Source organism: Phalacrocorax aristotelis, chromosome 1 (assembly GCF_949628215.1).
Source record: "Phalacrocorax aristotelis chromosome 1, bGulAri2.1, whole genome shotgun sequence".
NCBI lineage: Eukaryota > Metazoa > Chordata > Aves > Suliformes > Phalacrocoracidae > Phalacrocorax > Phalacrocorax aristotelis.
In genome coordinates, this window is record NC_134276.1 from 205,642,396 (window position 1) to 205,667,553 (window position 25,158).

General features: G+C 38.4%; 1 protein-coding gene across 6 annotated transcripts in view; it reads right to left on the reverse strand.

Moving 5' to 3' along the window:
* Positions 1 to 25,158, reverse strand: part of MAGI2 (membrane associated guanylate kinase, WW and PDZ domain containing 2) — a 762,823-nt gene that overhangs the window by 24,722 nt on the left and 712,943 nt on the right. For 4 of the 6 annotated variants that reach the window (XM_075081471.1, XM_075081468.1, XM_075081472.1 and 1 more), the window contains 3 exons: positions 22,328 to 22,502; positions 19,153 to 19,393; positions 17,300 to 17,443 (listed from right to left, as the gene is read on the reverse strand). In XM_075081471.1, the coding sequence (XP_074937572.1) occupies positions 17,300 to 17,443; positions 19,153 to 19,393; positions 22,328 to 22,502 (560 nt within the window). Of the gene's footprint in view, positions 1 to 17,299; positions 17,444 to 19,152; positions 19,394 to 22,327; positions 22,518 to 25,158 lie in introns of all 6 variants that reach the window. The other 2 variants (XM_075081469.1, XM_075081467.1) reach the window with 1 other exon arrangement.

Below are 25,158 nucleotides of genomic sequence, written 5' to 3' on the forward strand. Positions count from 1 at the left end.
AGTTGCAGCCTATTTTAAGAACTTTCCCAGGATCCTGTACACAATCTATGCCAGTACTTTACTTAACTAAAAAGCCATTGATCCAAATAAAACCTCTCAACCTTGCTATCACACTTTGTAATGCTGCAGACTGAGCAGTGGGGGAAAAAAATGAGGATTATTTTCTGCAGAAAGGCCTTAGTTCTGCAGTGCAAATTTCTTCTAGTGGATTTTCTCTGTTAGGAGGAATGCGTTTGGTTGTACCATGCAGTAGACATTATTTTAGACACTTCTGATGACCTCCAGGCCACAGCGACAGTGCAGGTGGTCTCTGGATCCTGGAGTGATCTCCCCTGGGTTTGGCCATGCAGAGCTGTTTGCATCATCCTGATTTTTGGAGCAGTTTGTGGGATGTAGTTGCTGCACACACTCAGAGCAAAAATTTTAACACTTCTGTAACACAGACAGAAGATGGATTTGTAGCATCCCTACAAGGATACTAGTCAGGCTAAATACAGACGAATTCAACCGGTTCAGGAAAACCTGTTTCTAAATGTCAAGAAACAATTAAACTCTGGTAGAAATCCTATAAAAGTAAACTCAGATTTTCCAAAAGCCTTAAAGGCAGCTCTTTTTTGTGTCATGTTGCCTGGATAGACCATGTTTTGCAGAAGGTATTTAAAATGATCTTGTTATCATGTTTTGAGAGAACTGCCAGATTAGATTAAATGAAGGAGGTGTTTTTAACACTCCTTGATAAATAGCCGTTAAAATGAGTACTGATGAAAGCTGTTCAGAGCACGCACAGTCCTTCAGATAAAATTCTCTGCACTCCGGAGCAGAAAGAAAGAAAGAGATTTTAATACAGTTTAATATGTAAAAAGCTTAAGTTAATATCACATTTTTCCCTGCTGTTTGCCTTTCTTCTGTTCTCATTGGTCAATATGCAGGAACTATCCTGTATTAACATAGCCTTTTCTGAATTTCAGTGGATTAAAATATTTCTTTATCTGTAGGCAGCATGTAGCTGATTTTATAGTTCCTGCTTTTAATATGAAATCTTATGTTAAAATAACTTGGGAAAGCTTAGAAAAGGCCAGCATCTTGGTTACGTGACTGAAGGAGGGGAGAGAAACAACTTCGTGAAAATTAGGTACTCGGAAGTTTACATCAGAAGGTGTGAGACCAGAGTTAAAATGAATAGCTGCAGGAGCAGCAGGTTAATTTTGTTCCATGCATTTGTGTCTTGTGGCTGACTGATGCATTACTGAATTATACTGCCTTTGCAGCACAAGTCCAGCTCTGATTAGATAAGAAAAAGAACACAGAAGAGAAAAGTTGCCAACACTCTTACCCTGAGAAAAGCTTCAGTTAGACTTTACACTCATATCTGGGGAATTCATACAAAAGAGAAAACCTTGTCTGACGAGTGGTTCCCCATGTGTCTAATAGGGTATGAAGTCCTATTCTTATTTTTCCTAGCGTTAAAAATTTATAACCTCCCCTTCCTTCCTCTGGCTGATGTAGATTCTCTGATGTCTGATATGTGAGGAAACCACGCTGTATGCTTTCTTTCTGTCCAGGCATTCAAATGTGCTCACTCTCTCCTCTTTTCTATTGTGGAATAGATTTTTATATATTGTGGGGCTATTTCTGTCTTCTTTAAATCCAGTGACTAAGTGGAGCTCAGATATACCCACAAATTGAAGATACACCAAGGTGAGGCCAGAGGTGATGGTAAGCATAGAAACAGGTCCGAAAAGAACCCAGTGCCTATTACATGGGTTCCTCATTACTCTCTTTTCAAGATCAAATGTTTTATATCACACATGACATTTATCTATACATCTCTTCTGGATCCTTCCAAGTCTGTCCGCAGTCTCCAAACTGGAGAAATTAGTAAGCTGGGGAGTAGGCAGAACAGATCAAAATGATAACATTCTTCCCATGTAGGAGAAATACTTAATAATGTTCCCAGAACAAGACCTTTGCCTTTTTGTAACATCAGATTCGCGAGTCATGGTTAGTTGGATTCCAAGACAGTTTCCCAGCAGTACTGTCTAGACAGTTATCCCCCATTTTACATTGTGCAACTCATTTCTCTGCCCTAGACCGAGCACAGTGCACCTCAGTGACTTTTATCAGATTGACTGTTTTAGTCTAAAATTTTCATTTTGAAATCTAAGTCAGTTCCTCAAAAACCTTTTAAACCCTCTATGACTAGTGACATCTTGGCATGAGCAAATTTTATTTTATTATTTTTTCAATAGGTCTCCCACTATTAATAAAATTATCAAATCAAGCTGGTTTCATCCCAGACCCCTCAGAACCACACTTGTAATTACTATTCAGGAGCAAACCATTCAGAGCAGTCTTTGTGAGGGATTATTTTCAGTAACCACATTACCATGATTCCACCTAAAGTATAATTCCCCATCCTGTTTCTGTGAACTTCATGCAAGGTGGTGTTGAAATGTGAAAAGATGCCTCATACATTCTCCTTCCCCTTTTTCCACAAAGAAATCAAAATAAAATTCAGAAATAAGAAATGAAAATTGGACTGATATGACAACATTTGCTTTCCACGATTTACATGGTGGATTTTTTCAACTTTTTGATAACTTGTCACAGATTATTTCTGAGAATGAAAGTTAAAGGAACTTTTCTCTATTATTTGACTTTGCAAATAGGGAACATGCTTTCCTTTCTCTAGTCTGCTACTAACTTTCTTGTCCCCCATGAATTCTAGGATGTAATTGCTAACAGTCTAGAAATTACTTTCTCTTAGTTACTGAGCTTACACGAACATCAGCAGGGTCAGTTGTCTTGAATCTAAGCATGTTTTAAGCAGTTTTCTCCTTATTCTGATTTATACTAATTCCTCTGTTGAAGCTGATGTAGTAGGTTTACAGCCCTTCTGAACATCTCAGTGAAGACTGATACAAAGAAAGCACTGGATATTTCAGCCTTCTTCACATTCTCAGCAAGCAATGGACCTCTCTTTTTTTCCTGTTCTTCATATTTCTTTTAATATATTTATGTCACCTTTTCTTGTTACCTTTTATACTTTCCTTGCAGACTGTGGCGATATCATTCTGACACATTTAATCTTCCCTCTGCATCTAGTGGGACACCAGCCATGTAACAGGTGTTGCAGCATCAAGCTTTGAGTGTCTAAATGTTTTATTTGGTATGACCCTGTGGCATTAGCTCCTTTCATGGAAAGTGACATATTTGAATATCAGATCATTATTTTTAAAAGGCATTTCAGAGAGTTGCTTTCTGTAGAGATACAAAGCTTTTCAGATGAAACACCAGAATATTTCAAAAGATAAGCTTCAATGTAGCAACATCATAATTTTGCATGGCATTTAAGTCCTCTGTCGTTTTACACTTTATGGATTTAATTTTTGTCAGGAAATCAACAGGAAAAACAATTCCCCAAATCTGGAGAGTTAGCCATCCCTAAAACAATACCGTCAGCTCCCATGCCATTCAGGTACCATTTTTGCCTGACAGCCTGAGAGGATGCATGCATCCTAATAACCAAGTTTTAAATCCACAAATAGCAGGGAAAAGGTTTGAGAGTGCAGCCCTTGAAATTCAATATTTTAATCTCACAAAGCCAAAGACCGCCTTCAGCTCAAGGTGTCTTTACACGGGATCTGTGCACAGGGCTGTAATGAATGCATCCCTTTGCAAGGCTGGCAGCTGCTTGGTGGCCAGTCATGCGAAACGAACTGATGGACCCCTTCCCACTCCCAACAGGCAGGCCCTGCATCGCGAGACACCCCCTGAACTGGCATCAGCTCTGATTTGTAACCTTCCTGGCAGTCTTCAGCAAAGACTACAAAGCTGGAGTGATCGGCCTCCGCACCCTCCAGACGTTCCCACCAGCTTAAGGTTGAAGCGTGTTGGCAAGCCAGCCTGGCAAGCTTGCACGGCTGCTGCCTAAGCTGTAGTAATTCTGAAGAAACATGCTCTTTGCAGCTATGAATCTGGCAATTTTACACTCATTGATTTTGCGTTGTGTTTCTTTCTTCCTACAGAACATGGCCCTGCCTGAATTTCCATGCTGTTTGGGAAAATGCCTACCCCAACGCACCGGTTCTGCTCCTGATCTAATGGCATTTGATAAAGAGAATGCTTCTTTATTATATTCTTACAATGTGCAAGCACAAAATAAACACTGAATACTTCTCCCCCCTTAATGTTTTTGAAGTTGAATATTAATGATTTAAATGTAATTATGAAAGTAGTTTGTGTGTATGGGAAATGTCTCTTAAAAAAATCTGTTTCAGTTCAAGTTAATTCAGATGCTCCATCCATGCGTAAGAACAACTGAGCTATAAAATTGGGCAGCGTGCTTTCTGGCAATAATGAGAAGATAATATTCCTAAGGACTGTTTAAGTGACATCACTATTGATAGGTTAATTAGAAAGAAAATTGTAAAACTTCTCCAAATCATTAGAATAAAGTGACTTTAGCACATGTGAGTTTAGCTGCGGAGTCTTTGTTCTGGCTATATTTTATAGTAATTATTACCTGTCTTGTTAAAAAGCCAGCCATACATATAAACAGAATTTCGGAAGCAGACTAAATCAGAAGGAAATACAAATAGGTTTAATGTACTAAAGAGGTTTTTCCTTGCTCAAATGTACTTTTAAACTCCTGATGATAGCCTTGTGTACATTTGCCTCTGTCACTGTGCAAGGAACAGTCTCTAAGCAGGTGTATAGTTCCCTGTTGCACGAAATGAAATTAATTGTGTATGCAAATTTTCATTCTATGTTAAATGAGGAAATCTAGTGATAAAAGCAGCCTCCAATGATTTGTGCAGAGGGCAATGCTATCTGTCATTTTATTAATGCTTTTTATAATTAAACCTCAGGAAAGAGACTAATTACACTTAATTCCTTTTATATGGGCACTATTTTTATAACTGAAGCATTTTTTACATATTATTTGTGGCTGTTGTTAATGTTAATGAGTCCAAAAAGCTGAGAGACTGTCTGTACTTGGAGACTGAATAGGAACTCCAGAATATCTATTTTGGTGACTTTCCAAGTGCTGACAAGCCCTAATATCATTGCCTGGAATTAGGCAGCGCCTGGATTTGCACAGGCTGTGTAAATTTCCTTAAGGCAGAGAATCTGTACTGCCTGGAAATCCCAGGTGTAATGTGTGGCCTGAGCAAAGCTGTGGGATATTTCTAGTCTTGGACTCCTGCCAGTGCATTTTAGGTATGTGAGCTTGGGTCTCTCAGTAAAACACATGGCATTTCTCTTTGGAGGAATTACGCTAATGTAACTTTTGCTACTTTTGAAGCAACCACCCATGAAGGTTTAGAGTCAAAAACTCTTTTTTTCTGTGGCCAGCCAGCTGTTTAAGTAGCTGTGCTTCTTTCTCCTGGAAATGCCCGGCTCCTTGTTCCTGCAGAAAGCTGTTCTTGCCTCCTGCCCAGAAGGGGAGGGCATGCTGCGGGGAAGAGAGGGGCCGTAGCACATGGACCGAGCTGGTGCAGAGCACAAAATGGCTTTCACACCACTCCTCAGCAGGTGCTCTAACTTTTTTTTCTTTTCTCTTTTTCACCTTTTCCTGAGAGAAGATGTTACAGAAAGAAAGATTGGAAAGTGGAAAATGTGCGTGACTGAGAGTCTGCAGAGAATGGGGAGTGCAGGAGAGAGGAATGGAGTTTGCAGTGGTGGGTGTCTAACACGACAGCAAAGTGGACTTCTGGTACTACAGTAGACTTGATGTCTTCTGCAGCATTGCTGCAAAATAATCCAGGTATGTGTGAATTAAAGGTGTCAAAGATAAAAGGAAAATTCATTATCCTACTGGAGTTAATTGATATGCCATTACTTTTTAAAAATAGAGCTAGGATGACTCAGTGTAGTATAATATAACGTTTATAGCGTGTACTTCACCACTACAATCATGGATGGGAACCAGAGACCGTTAAAAAGGACAGAGAAAATTTCCTGGTATCTTCTTGATCGTCTCAGGCAGTTCCCATTAGGCAAAAGCAAAGCAAATTCAAGATCTGACAAGCCAATTTCATAGATCCTACACAGAAGCCTGGGCATGAAAGTTCATGGAGACTGCTTCATCCACAGTTGCATCCAAACAGCAAACCATAAAAGAACATAGTCTCTGACAAGTGAAATATAAAGCCACAAAAAGATTTTCAGGAGGAAAAATGCTAAAATGTAAGAGCTAATAATATACTTTCAAACTTACCAAAGGTGTGGATCCTGCTGTAGAACCAAGATCTCATAAGATAGTTTGGGTGCAAGGTAGAAAAGACCGTAAAAAAAGTTTAGCTGTATTCCTTGTGTCAATGTTCACTAAAGAGGAGGTCAGCAAAAACCCTGCAGAGGGTCTGCCACAGGGAGGATGAGGAGCTGACTCCAACAGCAGGGTCAGTGGCAAAAATTTTAGAACAAACTGATGAAATGAGTAGTAAGAAACCACCGGAAGTAGATGACATTCATCCTCGACTCTAAGGGAGTTTGGATATGAAGCTGCTGAACTAGTAGCTACAGGATGCATGTAATCTACTGCCTAAAGCAGTAAATTGCTGAGTAGCAGAGGAATGGGAAGTGGCAAGTGTGACACCAGTCTTTAAGGACAGTCCTGGAAAGTAACCAAGTGAGTCTCATGTTCAATTGAGCAGATGGAGGGAAGCAATAAGGTTGGTGAGGGTTAGTTGGCACATGGATAATGATGATATAGTGGGAAAGGGTCAGTGTGGCTATCATAGAGGCAAGCCATTCCTCACAGATCTATTGCAGGTCACTGGAGCTGTCAATTACTATATAGATAAATGTGATCTGGTTAGTATACTGACATTTTCAGAAAGCTTTTAACAGTAAAGCCTTCAGTAAAGGCTCTGCTGTGGGATGAGAAAGAATAGGGTGTTCTAGGTGAGAGATTACATTCTAGGAAAAAAATGCTTTAAATAAGTGGTCAAATTTCACAATCAAAAGACCTTACCATAGTGATTATTCTGTTCTGCAAATTTATAAATTGCATGGTGAAGAAGTTGAAGATTGGGCGATAAGATTTGAAGGTAACACAATACCATGCAGGATCGTCAAATCTAAATTTAAAGTTAAAAGACTATAAAAAATAGCACAATACTGTGTGCTAAAGCAGCAGGTGAAGTTCAGTGGTGCTAAGGTGCTAAACGCTAAGTACAGTACATGTGCAAAACTGCATACACAATGACTCTAAATTAACCATTACCTCTGAGGAGGCAGATCTCATAGTCCTTGTGGTTAGCTCACTGAAAATGTCAGCCCAGTCGAAAAAGCAAACAGAATATTAACCTTTAGGTTAGAGAGTAAAGGAGAAACCATCATTACATCATTCAGGAGCACCAGTATCTTGAAAATGACAGATTGTTCTGGTGCTTCTATCTCTAAGTGAATGTGAATGACTGAGAAATGATTTGGAGGAGACCAATGAGGATGGTCAAGGGTAAAGGGGAAAGACCAGCTTCCTTATGAGGCAAGGTAGAATTGACTGGTAAGCTTCATTGGGACCACGGTGAATATGATGTAGGTCAATAGAATAAGAAATGATATGGAGAATGAGGAAGAAATCATATGAGGGAGATATTATGTTGCAGCTACAAACAAAATAAGGATTTTTTTCAGTCGATGCAAGCATTTAGCTTTGGAATCCATTGATATAGTAGATTGGGAATGTCAAAAGCAGAGCGAATTCAAATAAATGGTTAAAAAATAATCCTAGACACTAAATATGAAAATTCCAGCATAAAAAAAAAATATCTGTGAACTGCTGCTTGCCAGGGGCTTGGATGTCGTTATACCCAGTGAAGAATCATTTCATACTTGTCCTATATTCCTTTCCTAGGCATCTTCTACTTGTCCTTGTTGGAGTGAGGATACTGGGCTGGGTCAGCTATAGGAATGGGTCTAATATCTGTATCCTTGTATCTTTATAGGTGATCTATCCCTATTTCTACTTGTTGTGTTTTGGGAAAAAACAGAAGCTGCCTCTGTCATTCCGGTTGCTGGACAAAATATTTCATTTAGCAGCATCATTTAGTGCGTATATTTTTTTCTAACATTCTTGATTGTTAATTTTTTAAGGGCTAATTATTTCTTTTTTGACCAGAAAACCTTTATAAAACTTTCATGAAATACAGATTTATATATGGTGCCTGCCTGCCAACTAAGTATTTTATTCTTAAAATTTCATACTAAACTTTTTTAGCAAGATTATTATCTTGTTCTTTTTCATAGTTGGCTTGAAGGATTTTGCTATTAGGCATAGGGTTACAAGGACACTTTGAATGTGTCAAATTGAGTACATTTTTGCAAGAATGATGTTAATTAATATGTGTGAGAGGAATATTCTTTCTCCTTACCTTTCTGCAAACAAATTCTGAAAAACATACACAGCTTTTTTGAGAAATGTTGAATAACAGTTTACTTGCAGTTAATTCACTCTTGATTTATTAAGCTTTTGCACTGTCAAAATATATTCAGAATCCCTGAGGACCTCAGTTTGCATTTCTTTGTTGTGCAGATACAAGAATGTTCATCAGCTTTATGTCTGCATGTCAATATATTCTTCCTTGAGTTCTGTCAGTTACACTAACCTGGCATTGAGCCCCTCTTGCCACAGGCTGGCATACAGCTCATATGCTCGAGTATCCCAGTTGAATTCCTGGAGTTCAGATTAATCACACCCAGTCTCACTACAAGTGAGATTGGACAGTGATGTATGTAGCTGGGAATTGGCGTGTGAATGAGATTACCCCAAAGGGACATGCAATTCGGTGGGAAAGCATAGCTAACATCTTCCTGTACTGTTCAGATGGATCACAAATCACAGAATAAATGGATGAGACTAAGAATATCTTTGTCTTTGTGCTCCATTGTAATGGCAGTGTTGACATTCACTGAACACTTACTATGAAGGCAAGATTTATATTACAGCATAAAGTAAGCCAGGTATGCCGGAGGTTTTAAGAGTAAGTGCTACTTATGTAGAAAAGATTGGCTACTTAACTGGCATGAATCACTCTGTAGGCATTTGTCTTTCAGATGTGTGCACAAGAACTGAGTCAAACAGAGGCTGGTGGAGCACTGTATGCTCCTGGAACATTCTTCTGTCCTCTATGTGTGGGCATAACACCATTATTTTATATCTAATATTAGTGACTTTTCACTGAGGTTTCTGATGGTCTTCTCAAGCCTTCACTCATGTCAAGTGCTCAGCAGCTGACTCCCTACTGCTCCCAGCCCACCACGTAGGGAAGACCTTTTTGGCTTTTAGGACCTACGACTGCTCTTTCCACTTTTATGCTTGCTGTGACTAAAGCAAACTTGCAAGAATGTTTCCAACAGCAATATCTACTTTTCTCCAATATTCTGAACATAGGACTTCACTGCCTTTTAAGACCTGGACATTTGCACAAGTCATTCAGCAGTATATTTCAAAGTCTTCAGCTTTGTTTCTGATCCAAAATAGGAGTCCAAAGTTTGCTATGGCAAAAAATTTTGGATTACACTGGCCAAAACTTTGTTTATTTTTGGACACAGTGATTGCCCTAAATGTTTGTAAGAAGGTCATGACGGATCAAGCCATTCTTACCTTCTTCCCATTTCCTTGCTGCAGCTTTCTTCATTGCGTAAAGAAACTTCTGTATCTGTCATCTACTATCTCTACTGTGTGACAACTGCTTGCCTCCTATTTTAATATTTTTTGCTCTAATCACCATCAAGCTGAGCTGAGCTACTTCTTGCTTGCTGTACTTACTGACTGAAACCTCAGGTATATTCCACTGCAGACTGTAAGAAATAACCATTTGATGTGGGGTTAATCAATAATGGAGCATCCCAAACAGATGCTCTATTCTCCATTAACAAGAAATCAGGAGAGGCTTTATACCAGTAAGGAGCCAGTACAAATTGTGGGGTCTGCACAGCAACATGCTCTTAAAGATTTCCATTTACTGTAGAGTAAGAAATCATTCATTCTTCCTTTTGAGCTTTTACTGGATAGTTTCTGATAGGAAACAATCAGTCTTGTCAACAATCAGCGCTTTTTCATATTTACCCCTTTCCTTTGGCAACGGGACTACAAAAAGCTGAGATAACCCTGCAGAGACTCTGTTCTGAAAGGATTAAAGAATTATAGCAGTAATGCCTGGAGAGCAGAATCACAAAGATTAGGGGATGGTCCTTGTGTGTGAAGCTAGAGGAACTGTATGTGATTTCTGGTGCAAAATTTGGCCATGGAATGGGACTCCCACAAAACAGTGTATGAGGCAGCCCAGCCATTTCTACTTGGATTTTGTCTTCTGTGAGATTCAAGAAAACAGCTGCTAAAAATACATTTTAAAAAAACCTGATAATACTTTACTCATGATGATATGGACTTAAAAGAAGTGTCTGTGGAAGCTGTATTACAGGCAAGCCTCAGACAGGGAATGATTCCTTAATTGCTGGAAACGGATGACTTTGATCTTTTAAAACCCTAGAAATCAAGGCCTGCTAAAAATGGCTACAGTGATAAAGTGACTAGATGAACACCAAGCTAAATGTGTGTAACAACAAGCAATCAAGAAAGCTGAAATGGAAAATCCCATGATGAACACAGAAGGAAAAGACTTCTGCTTTGTGTGGTATAAAAGCCTTTCCAGAAACTGTAGGGACATAATTAACTAAAGCTGCTCTAAACTTTTCCTGCTTTTCAGCTCGGCCTATCCACTGAACCCAGAATAGTTCAAGTGATTTCTGGGTGCCCAACTTGAGACGTTCAGGAGGGCCCTGTTCCAGGGAGATAGGTCTATATTCCCTTGTTAAACTCCACTGTTACACAGTTTACAGAGCCCAGGTAGATAGTTGCCTACATACAGTCTATTTCTTTGAGAAGCCTGAAGAGTTAGTTTTGATCCTAATTAATTTCTTCTGGCATACATAGTTAGCAATAGCCAACTATTACATGATACTCTACTGTTTAAAAGCCTGGCCTCTAGACTTCTCAAAGGGGACTTAAAATTGTGTCTCCTATGGCTCAAGAGAGGGCTTTAGTATCGGGGGATGCATTTCATAGGCACTCTGTCCCTCTTATTGCAAACATGAATGTGCAAGTCATGTTGTCAAAAGGAAAACAAAAAAACCAGAACAAGTTGCCTGTCCTTGTATTTAGGACACTTACAAAGAGGCAAATGTCAGTTTTGAATGCTGTCAAATGCTCATATATGGGTTTTAACAGCAGTTTCAAATGTAATGATTATGCCTTCCATGATTTGAAACTTTAGTTCTGTTTCCTTCCAAATAAGAGAGAGGCTCCCTCTTGTCTGCCTGCCTTATTTGTTCCTTTGCTCTTGAATACTGAATTCTTTCTTTTTGCTAGGAATAATTCTTGGTGTAGGTGGATGGATGAAGTTTCCTGAATAACCACAAATAAGGTTGGTGTGAACTCTGTTATCATGGGAAAGGACGAAATACACAAATTGTGCTAGTTTGCAGAATGCCTTGAACCTGTCCACAGCATAGGTTTGTTGCTGTTGTGAGTCTCACTGTGCTGCTCACTCAGCAAGCTAGAACAGATCAAGCAAGGCCACACAGATTCCTATGCAACAACAACACAGAAGATCATAACTGACACTGTAGGAGCTTCCTACCCCTTATGTCTATTTTTATCTCCAACCATGTACAACTGAAACAGAGAGAGAGGCACAGACTGCAGGAAAAGCAACAAAGGATTGAAGAGTCAAAGGAGGACTGCAAAGCGGGAAAGAGCTAAAATTCTGCAGTGCCTGTATTTCAGATGTCTGTTCTGCAAATATATAAGAAAAATCTACTAACAAATGAGAAAACTAAAGTAGTATTAGGAGATATGAGGAAGCTAGAGATAGGGCTAACTGGTGTACATAGACTGAGAAAAATGAGTTGACAAGACGATGAAACTAGAAATGTCAGAGATGAGAAGTATGACTTTCATGGAAGATGTGATAAAAGGATGCAACTCAAAAAGTGACAAAATGACACAGATGCACATTGTGTATAAAAAAGCACATTTTGCCCTCATTCTTCATGAATTTCGCATTCACTAAACCCATTTGTGCAAGATACTCTGTATCTTAGGGAGCCACAGGCTCTTTATTTGATGCTGGTTTCAGTAAACATGCTGGATGCAGAAGATATCATTCAAGGCAATAAGAGATCTGCTGATCATATCTCACACAACTAGCAATCACTATGACCATCCTTAACAATTCTCCTGAGAGCAGTCAGTAGTTCCCCATTTCTAAGGAAGGAAGGGATAGAGATCTGCAGGCACAGCTCTGCTGATCATTGTCCTCAATATGAGACAAGAATAAAATATGAATTATCATAAGCCTTATCTAAATAGACCTGTAAAATTGTTGCCAGTAGTGTTTGACTCTTCAGAGGCTGTGGGGACTGTGCTCTGTTTTGGCTGTGTTATGTCCTTCATCTCTGGTGGCCGATTCAACTCAATACTACTATCACTGATAGTGCATGTGCCATATTCTTGCCCTACTTTGACACTAGGCCTTGCAGCTTTATTTTGCAATATCGTCATCACCAACTAGTTTCAATTTTTTTCCTGATGTTAAGATTACTTGACAAATGGAGTCCTGATATGCTCGGAACCCTGCCAGTTCAGGATAAGATATCAAAGGCATTAATAATTCTCCAAATATTTCTCATGGTTCTTTTAATACATCCTTGTCTTATGCAGCACAGACGTGATCCTGTTCGGTCCTTTTTTTGCCATGGTGTGGACAGAGTCTTATATTTCTGGCACTCCCTTATCCTGAAGAAGAAAGGAGGATGGAGATAAATTTTTAGATCTCTGAGCTCTCAGTCTATCTGCCATTTAAAGTTTTGGATAGTTGCATTTTCTTTTATAGTCTTTCCCTTAGATCTAATGAAACTTTTCTTTGTTACTCCTAATTTGTAAGATATTTTACTCTTTGCAAAAATCCACTTAATTTACTGGAAGTATTTTGAGCCACATGTTTCAAGTTTTGTAAACACTTGCTGTGGTAGGCTTTTCAGAATAGACCATTGTAGCTTGCTCTCTGCTCAGCTATCGGAATTAAGAGGGATCTATATTTACTGCCAGTGTAGTGATAAGGCTCCCCCCTACAAAGTTCTTCTGCAATGAATCTGCATATGTCTTATCCATGAATTGCAGTAAAATCCTGCCAAAGTTAATTGTGGTATATGACCTGACATATGGTTTTATATGAAGTTACACAATTATGGCTGTGGCTCTCCAACACTGGTTGAGAATAGTTTACCAACCATGCAGGCAGAGGACACATGTGAAGAAACACCTCTTCCTGTAGACCTCTGGGTCCTTTGACAGTTATTTCCTTCCCATGTCCAGTGACAGAGGAATCCAAGTTAAACCAGGATGTATGCTTGGGCTTTCTGCAGAAGCCAAGTCTATGACCCCAAATAAAAGTCTCAGTGCATGTAGAAGTGCCACGACTAAGAACAGTGTAATAAACCTGTGAAAATTTTAAAACTTTTTTTAAGGGAATAATTTGTTGAACCTTAAGACACACTGCAGTGTCTGTATAGGTTGGCAGAAAGGGATCCTTGTGTAGAAAAGCAATATGCTGGAAAGACTGATGAACCCAGTATGACATCAAATCACTAGTCTTCCACCTTTCTGGTTCCCAGAATAATTCCATAGAAAATCAAAGTAGAAACTCCATCAGTCATGAAGGGCAATTAAGGACTATTTTAGATCTCATAATCCTAAAATGGGGTGTTCCTCAGTAGACTTGTTTCCAATAAAAACACCAAGTACCTAGCATGCCATTCCCAGCAGGAACGAAGACCAGGACTTCTGACTGGAAATGGTGATGTGATAACAAACTTCATGAAAATGTTTTCCCCTTCCATCAGCCTTTTCAGATCTGGACAGTTCTGTCAGAGGCAGTGGAAGACCATCACTTCCAGTGCTTGCTCTATGAGTCTATTCTCTCATCTACTCCCAGGCTTCATAAAAGCCTGGAGTTCATAAAATCCTGAAAATCAAACGGAGTGTCATGAGGATGCCCCAATTTTGGTGTCACTCCCTTCACGTGGTTTCATCATTGCCTTTTTGTTGAATTTCTCTTTGCTCCTATTATTGGTATATTGTATTCCTTTCATACTTCCCTTCCTCAGTAATGGATCTACTCTATTTTTTTTTAAAAGAGGTAGTTCGATACCGTTTCTTTATTTACATCTGATTTCCTATAGTCTGAGCTTTTACTTCTTTATATTTATACTCTGCATCTGTAATGCATAGCACTTTTATATGTACTTAGACCTGAGAATCTTTTGAATGTGTGCTGATAAAGTTTCACATTTTTTAGCACCCGTCCAAGTGGAATATAGCTGTTGGGCTCTTCCCGTCACTATGGTTTTGCAGTGCCCACTAATAGTACAACACATAGACGTTGACTTGCCTATCTAGCGCTATCTTCAGTTAGAGATTGCATTGCTTTGATTATACATATTTACAAATCCACTAGTATAGATGTGGCTCTATTACTTTAAAGTACTTTACATTCTTTTATTTATTTCTGTAAAGTAGGGAGATTTACATCAATATGAATGAGCCTTTTCAGGGCTTTTGCTGGCTATAACTAGACAACAAAATATTATTCGTGGAATATGTTTACTTATTACATCTAAATGCTTTACAGGTAACATGCTTCATTATATGATCTGGTTTTTTTGCAACAGCTTAGCTGGTTTAATTTTTCTTGGCTTTGTGAGTGGGAATAATGGTAATGTGCATTATTTCTTTCTGTAAGAATGATCTGCACCTTTTATTATCTGCTTCATGTTTTTCTGTAAGGATTCAGTTAAATCAAAGAAGGCTTTTCAAGGAGGAGGAAACAGGAAGCAAAACAAGAGTGGAGATAAGTAGATCATGAGAACTATTAGCTGGAAAGTGCTCCGGATAAGATCTTACCCCATGAGCATGGTTTATTATCCCCAGCACTGAAAGCCTAGGATCAGAGAATCTGATCTTTAAAGACGATGGTACGTGAAGTGAGAAGCACTGAACAGATTTTTGCATATTTTACTATGGAGATGCATCTGTGAAACAGAAAGACACAGAACTGCCGCAAGCAGGCTGGTGGTCCCAGCCAAGAAATGGGAATGAACCTGCATTATTGACAGCAGATGTAAACTTAGGAAAGGAGATATGGTACAGAACTCTGCTTCCTTTGCTCATCTTCCTATATGCTCTATTATTTCAGGAATTATTATTTTTTGTTTTGTTTTTCTAGTTTTGTTTTGAAGAAGTTTTTTCTCAAACTTTTGCTGTCCATTGGTTACAGGTCACTGGAGACAAAAGTATTGCAAATTCCAAACCCATTTGGGTCTGTTGGGTTAAAATGGCTGTTAAACAGAAGAATACACGACAAGACTCGGTGTCAAAGCTGGAGGGTAAAACTGATTCCAGAAAATAATGCTTTTAAAGGGGAGAAAAAAACCCAATCAGTTACACCTGTCTGGCTGGAAAAAAACTTTGCTGTGTGTTGTGGCCACATGAACAAAAAGCTTTAAAATAAGTTATTTCAGAAAATATATTAACACTTTTCACTATAAGATACCGGACTTATAGATACCTAATGAAATTGAAAAAAGCTGTGTGTTTGTTGTACACACTTTGTATATTTAGACTATTCACAGAGTGGATAGTCTAACTTTATTCTGTGGTTCTGGCCAGTTTATTCGGATGATACACACATTTTAATTGGTTAGTTTTCTGCCTAATACAGATTATTATTTGAAGTGAACCCTCTCTAAAGGTGTTGTTCTTCTGTTAGTCTGTAATCTTAGCCATATGTTTCCAAATATATGATTCCAGAGCTTATTACAAGCACAACTTTTTCCTCATCATTAATCATATTATGTATGATAATCTACACCTCACAGCTTTTCATTAACAACTGACTGTGATAGTGCTACAGCAAAGGAAGGAATGAAAATACTCACCAGAGAAGGTATTCTTGAGTTAAAGTTCTAGCTGCTGCATTAATTTACTTATATTTCACACAACAATTATTGTGGGAGTATTTCTCCCTTACCAGTTGGTTGCCTGCCTGGCTTCCTCATCACGGGGCTTCTTATGCCATTGCTCCCTTATGCAAGCTCCCAGTGCCAAGGGCTTGCACTGCATGGTACAACTGAGGACCAACTGACTTCTAAAATTCTACAAAGTGGGCAAGTTAAGAGTGATTTGAAGCATACTAAAACTCCTGAGTTATATATAGGAGGTCTCTGATTGTATGTTTAGACTGATGACAATGTTCTTTCAGTATGAAGTCAAACTTGATGAGATTGTTAGGGTCATGAAACAGAGTCTGTGTAACAGTCATGACATTTGCAAAATCTACTGTTACTACTGCACAGAACACAATTTCCATTGACCATCTTTATAATTAAATATTGGTTCAACAAGGCTGCACTAATTAGACAGATAAACACATTTTTTATGTTGACTTTTGGTAGTCTCTTTCATCAATGTTTTCTCCTTTTTGTATGCTCACTATTCTGCGATGTGTTAGCAGCCCTTGATGAGTTTATGCCTCTTCTTTAGTGCAACTAGACAGATTAAAACCATCTGTTTTTATTAGGTTATTTTTCCTACACAGAACATGTACCTTTTTTTTTTTTTTTTAATAATGGAATTTCATAAGAGAATGCTTTTAGATTCAGTATCTGGATGTGTTGTTATTATAGTTTCTACCAATACAGGACTCAAATGCACTAAGACCTACTCAGACAAATAGTGAAAACTGATTCCTACAGACATGATTGAATAATATCAATAAACAAAATCAGCAAACACTTTGCAGACAACTTGATTAAATTAGTAAAATAACACAGACCAGTTCTTAGGTTTCATAACTATCATTTTGCTGTTGTGATTAGACGGATAACTGTTAATTATGTTGATATTATTATCAAAGAAATACCAAATTCTTTGTAGGAGATTTTTAAGTTGCTTAGATATGAGTGAAAGAATAAGGAGAAAAATATATTACACAGTAAAAGCTACTATCAACAAGAAGTAATACATTTATTCCACAAAGAAACTACACAGACCTACTATATTTTTCAAATAATTTCTTCAGCTCTTCCAGGACAAGTTTATATTATTAGAGGTGTTTGGCACTGGTTCTTAAAACCTGATCAGAGATGAAGAAAACTGCTTTCTCTTTGACCCCATCAGCAAACATGTCTGTAAAGGCTGAAAAAAATTGCTACAATGCATTTTACTTACCCTCATCCTTCCATTTCTTATTGCTGGTCCATCTTCCGCTAACCTCAACACATACAAATCCATTTTGTACTCCCTTCCTCCTCGAATACTAAATCCAAACCCTTTGGCTCCTTTCTCCAAATCAACGGTGAAATAATCAAAGTCCTGTATATTCAAATACAAAATGAAAAACAATTAATCATATAAATGACACGGTATATTTTAAAGAAAACTTTAAAATACATCTCCTCAAAAGTGCTTCTATCCAACTGATATAAACAAAGGGACTTTCAAAGTAGATTTCTGCACTGACAGACTTTGGCCATGTCTGAAAAGAGACTTTAGCAAAATGTAAATGCCTCAGGCTAAACCGCCCTGAAAGATACTCAGCAATTGGTAACCAGCAGGTACCAAAAGCTCTCTAGATGGTTTCTACATTCACCCTCAATACTTTCATGGTAACCAAGTATAAGTGTTTATGTCTGTGCAAGAAGTGCTGATTTGGCAAGCGAGGTAGCAGGCAGTTCCTGTATGAGCATCGTCACAAATAAAAATTAATAGGAGACACCTCCTGAATTCCCAGCAGAACTTAACATGATCAGCAGACTGGACTGCACAGAGTCACAAAGTACAGCAACTCTCATCACTTCAATTAAAACATGTTCCTGAAAGAGGAGGTGGGAAGTAGGAGATCTGAGCACCACCCTGTCTGTGTCCTGCAGAGACTGGGATTCATCTTTCCAGTTTTTCCGCGGTGGACGCTAACTACCAGCCCTATAGAATGGTTTGGGGAGAACTTGCTCTGTTGCTTCTGATCCATTGGCAGCCAGGACTGCAAGAGCCATGGGAGCAGGAGGAAAACAAGACCAAGTGTGGGTTGTGCAGACCAGTGTTTAGAGAATTAAACTGGAGATGGTGAGAAACAGGTGGCTTAAGCATCTTCCTAGATACTAAGAAGCAACTTATAGGGTATGTTCATGGGGACAGGGATTTGCTATTTACATACTGAAATGCACAAAATTTTCAGAGGATTATCTGGATCCCATTTAAGAATTTGGATATTTTCACTGATGTTTTATGTGTGTGGCTTTGAAAATATGGACACAGAAACCATCTATATATGGTTCCAGCTCATAGTGTCCAGAAGTTTACATTCTTTTATTTAATATTTTTCTGACCTCTAGTTTTTTTCTGCATTTATGTAAGGAGAAAGGAGAATTTCTTTGAAAGTCTGAACTTTGGGCTAAATCTTCAAGCCTTCAGAGCTGTCAGTAAATATTTGTCATCAGCAGAGTTTTGTCCAAGGTAACATAGCACTTCATCTAAGGCTTATTTCTTTGAATTTGTAAGATCATGGCTGATGTCAGAGAAACTAGTTGCACAAGCTAGTTTCTCCTCCTCCAGACTATTACCTATAGAAATGTAATTTTATCAGTTGGGATTCACATTTATTTATTTATTCAGATTAGATAAAAATTTCATTTTCAACAGTGCTGTAGAAATGCAGTCTGACCTAAGTACATCCACTATTTGATGACTGTATTATGTTCCTAGGAATAAAAAGAAATTGCTCTGCTGATGCAAAGGTAGCTTATTTTAGAACCTTTATTTCAACTCTCCAGTACCTTAAAAATATCATTTATTTAACATTACAGTCACACAGTTATAAATGTAGTGTTACTTGGCAGATCACATAGTTCATTAATATTAATGGTTTTGAAGTAATTTCCTCTACAGAAAAATAGTAGCTCAGAGTAAAAACAATAAAGGTTCCTTTTTCTTCTATAATGTCATATTTTTTACCAATAAACGTGATCTCTTCTTAAAGACCTAATGCTTTCTGTTCTGGAGTGCTGTAAGTATTTTGGTTGTACCTGGGGCTGCCTGTACTCTGACAGAGGGTACTGCCTGGTGTCAGGCGAATGCTGCCTGTAATCTATCAAGGGTGGCTGTCTGTAGTCGAGAGGTGGTGGCTGCTGGTAATCCATCACCGGAGGATGCCTGTAGTCCAGCGGAGGCTGTCGGTAGTCCGTTGAGGACTGCCTGTAGTCTGTAAATGGAGGTTGCCGGATATCAGGTTTCACATCCTGTCTGGCTTTTACTTCTGACCTATAACTGAGAAAGGCAAAAAGACTTAGTTCCAGAAAGTGGTAAAACCTTAAGAATATGGATTGCATGCAATATTGAGGAGTGAAAGCAAACTGCCTGACTGCAAAATTGCATAAAACAAATTTTCATCGGGAAGCAAAACTTCTGATGGTAAATAGACGAGGCATCCAAAAACAGTGAGCGCTTTTGAAACATGAACATAAGCAATTTTCCCTCAGGTCATACTGTGCAGTTTTCCAGCTTGTATCAGTGAGATCAGGATTAGGCTCGAAGGGATGAGAACAGGAAAAGTGTCTTGAAGCCCACTTATCTTGCCTACAGGGAAGATGAAGCTGCATCCACCTGCATAGCTCCTCTGTTTCATTGATATAAGCTATTATTACGGTGAGCTTCTTAAGGTTAAAAAAGATATATTCTTTGTACTAGCTGTTATCTATTTAATGAGCGGTATTATTTGATATAACATCTGTTAATGTAGTGATTATTATTATTATTATTATTATTATTAATATTATTATTACCCAGTCCCTATAATACCATCAGGCTACAAGCCCATAGCAGGTCATATCAGTAGTTATGCACAGAAGTAACACAGTGTGAAAGGAAAACAAATTTGGTTAATGAGAAATTAATAACAAATAAAATATTGCTTTAACTGGTACCTGGTTACAGGAAGATGAATCCTAACATTTCAAAGAAAATGTGACTTTCTGTAGTACAGCAACTAGTAAATGAATTTACTCAGATGGGAAGGAGTGGCGCCCTTAGCACATGGAAATCAGTGCGTAATGGCATTTCACACTTCAGGGCGAAGTAACGAACGTTTCTTACTGCAAAACTCCATACCTCAGTCATGTAACGTCCTGAATGGGCACAAAGGAAGTCCCAAACCTTTTTGGCAAGCTAATTCTGTAACAGTGGTTTAAGTGAGATTTAACAAAAATTTTCACGTAGTGGATGTTTTTATATTCTTTTCCTATACAGGAAATATATATTTCAAACTCTGCTTTGATAATGGTCTGGAATTTTTCAGTAGACCAAGTGACCATGAAGGTACATGTATGTATGCAGATACCTGGACACATACAGACTGTGAAAGGGATTTTGAAATGTACTTATTGATTTAAAAAAATACATTCTGAAAAAATAAGAGCATTGTTTTTGATCATGTTAATTTATGTATGAAAAGATAACCTAAATAATCTAAACATTTAAAAATGTTTCAGATATGTTTCAAAACTTCATTTCTTTATTAGTACAATTACAGTAACAGTGTGGCGAATCTTCCTACACACTAGCTTTAATTAGCTAAATGTCTAACCAGACGCAAAAATATCAGAACTATTTCCCTTTGACTTTTCTGAGAAGATGAAAATAGCCTGCTGCCACATGTTGTTTTAAAATCTGTACGTGGCATCTATAATAAGTCCTACTTGTATACATGCTATCTTCTTACTTTCTTTACTCAGTATCATGATCATGTAAAAAGAAGATGGAGAACAAACAGGCTTACTGTGATACTAAGCCTTATTAATACCAGAAGTAAAAATACTAGTTAGTATTCCTAAGAGTTTTAAATACCTTATAGTATTTTGATACAGAAAAAATGTACACACCTATATAAGCAAGCTGTAATCTGAATTGTAATATCCTGTGAAAAATGATAGTGTATGAACTAGCAATAATGGACCTTTTTCTGGAATAGGAGTCATTCTTAGGCAGGTTCCCAATACACAACCACAGTTATATCCCAGAAGATGATGCTTTTATTTACAGTTGGAGGCACTGTAATTTTTGCTGAATATGTAAATGGTGACATGACCAATTATAGCTTATTCTTTCCAGTAAGACTATTACAGAATTTCTTTTTGTTATTTAACTAATATAGTTTACTGGTTCCCTCTGAAAATTCCCAGTTCAACAGGCATTTAATACTGACTGACAACTGCGCAGAGAGACTTTTGTAAAAGCTTTGCATTGGATTCTAGGAGGTGATCACTTTTGGAAGAAGTACTCAAGGAAATATAAGGCAAAGAAATCTGCTAAGTGTGACTAATTGAGAGAAAATTATTTTGGGCAAGTGAAAGTGCTACATCTGTTAAGCAAGGAGAATTAGAGGGCATACCTAAATCACAACTGAACTTAAACTTCCAGAAGCAAAAAGTTACAATCCTGTAACCAGCATCTACTATTTGGGGAAGAGAGTCTTGATGAGTATGTCGGTTACCGAAGATTAGCATAAAGGCAGTCAGTGTAATCAGCCTCATTTAACATGCCAAAAATTAATCCAAAGACTAAATAGTGTTGATTGGAGATCACAGAAACTTGTATCATCCCACAGCCTGAGCGTGCTTTTTATGTATACAGCTTTTAATACAGCTGGTCACAAAATTTCTATCCCCCTACCACTTCCATCACAGATAAATTTGTCAATGCCTATGCATAAATTACACATAATAAATTAGCTGGAAAATGCTACACCGTAGATAAAACCTGTTATAAAAATATCTTCCTGACTCCAGAACTCTAATAGAAGAAAAAAAGACATGTAAGATAATTAAAGGAAAAAGCCACCTCACGATCAGATACAAATATAACCCATACTTTGTAAGTTGTAGTGATATAAAAGTAGTATGTTAGCAATGAAATTATTAGCAAGGAATACTTCAGTGTTTAGTTCCTTGGCAAACATATGATCCTGATGGGTGTTTGGGGAAGGTTGGCTAGACCCTTGTTCATAATAACATGTTTCATACCTGAACAAGATTTACAGATCATCCTGGCATGCACAATTCATGCTCTGCGAGCACCATGTCGAGACTGTGGCTTCCCAGAGCCCCACAAGCGATGGCTCACAGCTGCTAGAAACAGCATGAAGACCCAGCACAATGGTGTCCTGTGGTCCTCCCAGGAGGCAGAGTCTGGAGGAGCCACTCTTACCTGTTTTCATGTCCCTGCAGCTGGAGGGGCTGTGGAGGCGGTGGCTGGGAGACGGGGCTGTGCTGGGCGACGGGGCTCTGCTGCGCCAGGGGACTCTGCTGGGCCATGGGGCTGTGCTGCTGGGCCATGGGGCTCTGCTTCTCCGAGCTGGGGGCCGAGGCTGGGCTGTTCAGCTCTGCATAATGGGAAGCTGGAGATTAAAGACCTGTCACCACATGGCATTTAATAAAGGGCAAAGGTAGACAATAATAATTTTTGGTCTCACGCTACCTCTGAAAATTTATGCTTTGTCGCTTTTACTCTCTTGGGTTATAATTAGATTTTAAGACATCTGAACTTAATGGGCTCCTTTTGATAGTCTGTGGGATCTGAAATCTTAGTCACTTCTATAACTCTGGTTGACACCTCCATTATTTAAAACGGAATTGAACAAGGCGAATGGCTTCTGTGTTTCATGTTTTCTTTTAAAGCCTAGAAATACTGATATTTGAAAACTTTTCATTTCGAAAGAATGAATGATTTTATTGCCTTCACCACTGTTATGGGATGACAGACTGTTGTCACAAAAGCTAAAACACTGGGGTGCTTGTGTTAGCTCCTGCTGTCTGAGCTCAACAATAGTTTCCTATCTTTTTTTTGAATCTTTGGGGACTGTGAACAGTAAAACCAATCTCAATAAATTCTGACTAACCAGCTACACCAATGTTTTATTTCACTGTATTGTGCCAAATGACCAGGGTTTCACATAGGAACACTGCAGAAAACCAGAATCCTTCTTTCCAAACAGCATAAAATTAAAAAAGACAGAGAGGTAGGAAATGTGGCCTCGTGGCCTTGTTACAAATAAGGGATGCCAATCTTCCTTCAGCCTTTCTGCTGCGCTTGTGGGAAGACACATTTGGCACTGAGCTCATAGTGAATATATTGCTCCCGACACACTGTCACAGTTATGTTGCTCATCATTTACCTATTAAGAAGTGTAAATGAGAGAGACTCCACCCACAGAGGACAGAGCACTGCAGAACTGCGGATGTATTATGAACAGCAAAGGTACACAGTGTATTCTTTTATTCCTGTTTGCAACAGAATGAGTGAGGCCAGTGTGGTGTGGTGCAAAGCATCCAGAATGAACATGTGTATAGCTGAACGTCCCTAACAGCAATAGCTATGCACCATCCAGCCCTTGCCTAGTTTTATATTTGAATCTAGTTTGAATTTTGAATGATTTTATCTTTTTCTTTTTTAGTTTTTAGTTTTTAACATGTGAGTTTGTCCCCTATGGCTGCACATTTCTAATGGCTCTCTATTTATTTAATTTATGCTCATAATTATTTTAAAAATTTTGGCTACTTTATTAAAAATCTTTTCAGTTTAGTCTTAATTGTCAAAAAAGCTTGTACATTTGCACTTAAAGCACTCCTCATGCAGGCATAAGTAATACTTATCTGTGTAATTACTATGCTTAAGGCTTTAATTGCCCATTTTGCATCTTTGAGACTCTTTTGTATTGCAAAGTTTCAGAGATGAAGATTGGGAGTATTGTCCCTAATTTCTACATTACCCACATAACTATGGATGAACTAGTCAAATCATAAGCTGCTTCAAAAACTGCTGTGCATTTATATAGAATTTTTTACCTGAAAGTACATTACAGAGGTTTTAGATTTTTTCCTAGTTGTATAAGCTGGGAAGCTGGTATCAGAAGGCAAATGAGGTATCCAGTGTCGCACAGTCACACAGGGAAGCCATGCCTTGGGCACAAATAGTTTCTCATCACTAGCACCCGGGAATATCTTGTACCACTGCCTCTCAGCTACACCTCCGCTTTCTTTCTAATTTAAGGTATCCATCTCTAACAGTGAACTATTAGCAATTTGCTAATATGAGTTAATCTGTGCACAATGGAGACCTAAATAAGCTGCGTGGACTGCACATAGCATCACACTTGTTTGTAGATGCTTGCAAAAGTGCCCTCCAGTGATTATACACCACAGATTTGCAGCTCTTGGTATGAATTCTGAACTCATGTATGTTTGGGTTTTTCCCTTCACTGAATTAATTTAACAAAGTAGATAAGTTCCTCTGATTGCAGTCCATGGTCAGTGTCAGACTATTTCCTTGTCCTGTTGCTGGATGCAGCAGCAGAAGGTAAAGGTCATCTAACTGGAGCATGGATCATTAAGTAATTACATTACTTGCTGTGTGACATTCCTAGCTCTAATGGTATTTGTTGCTGAGATATAAAGCCACAGCCTCATTAATACAGTACAATTCATATACCAATACAGCACATTGCTAACCTAAAAAAAAACCCCTGAAATCAACCCCCAAACCCATGAAATCAACATCAAAAGATCTTCACTGATTAGCTGTGGTAATGACCAGAATAATGAGTCTGTCCCCTTATCCTCACCTTACAAATGGGATAATTTAGGGTTCAGTTCTTTCCTGCCTTGTGCATTTATAGTGATGTATGTAGAGCTAACTACCAAATCTGAACTCTTCCTTCACATCACTTTGCAACGGGTAGCTGGTAGTTGAAGATGCCTCATGACAGAAATTGCAGTCTCTTGTGAGCCAAACTTTGGTTTATAGCAGGATATAAGCGAACAAACTCAATACCTGGCTCTCTTGGGGGGTGCTTTTCTATGTAGAAGACAATTCTTCCAAAAGACATTAAAACTGACTCGCTGGTACTCAGCTTGCTCTCAGGTTTCTCCATGCTTGCTTTAAATACCCTTTTCATAACTAGAAACCTTTTTAAGAATTCAGATATTATTCAGCTAGTTCTAAGGCTGTAATTTTGGTGTGCTGTACGTTACAGCTGAGAA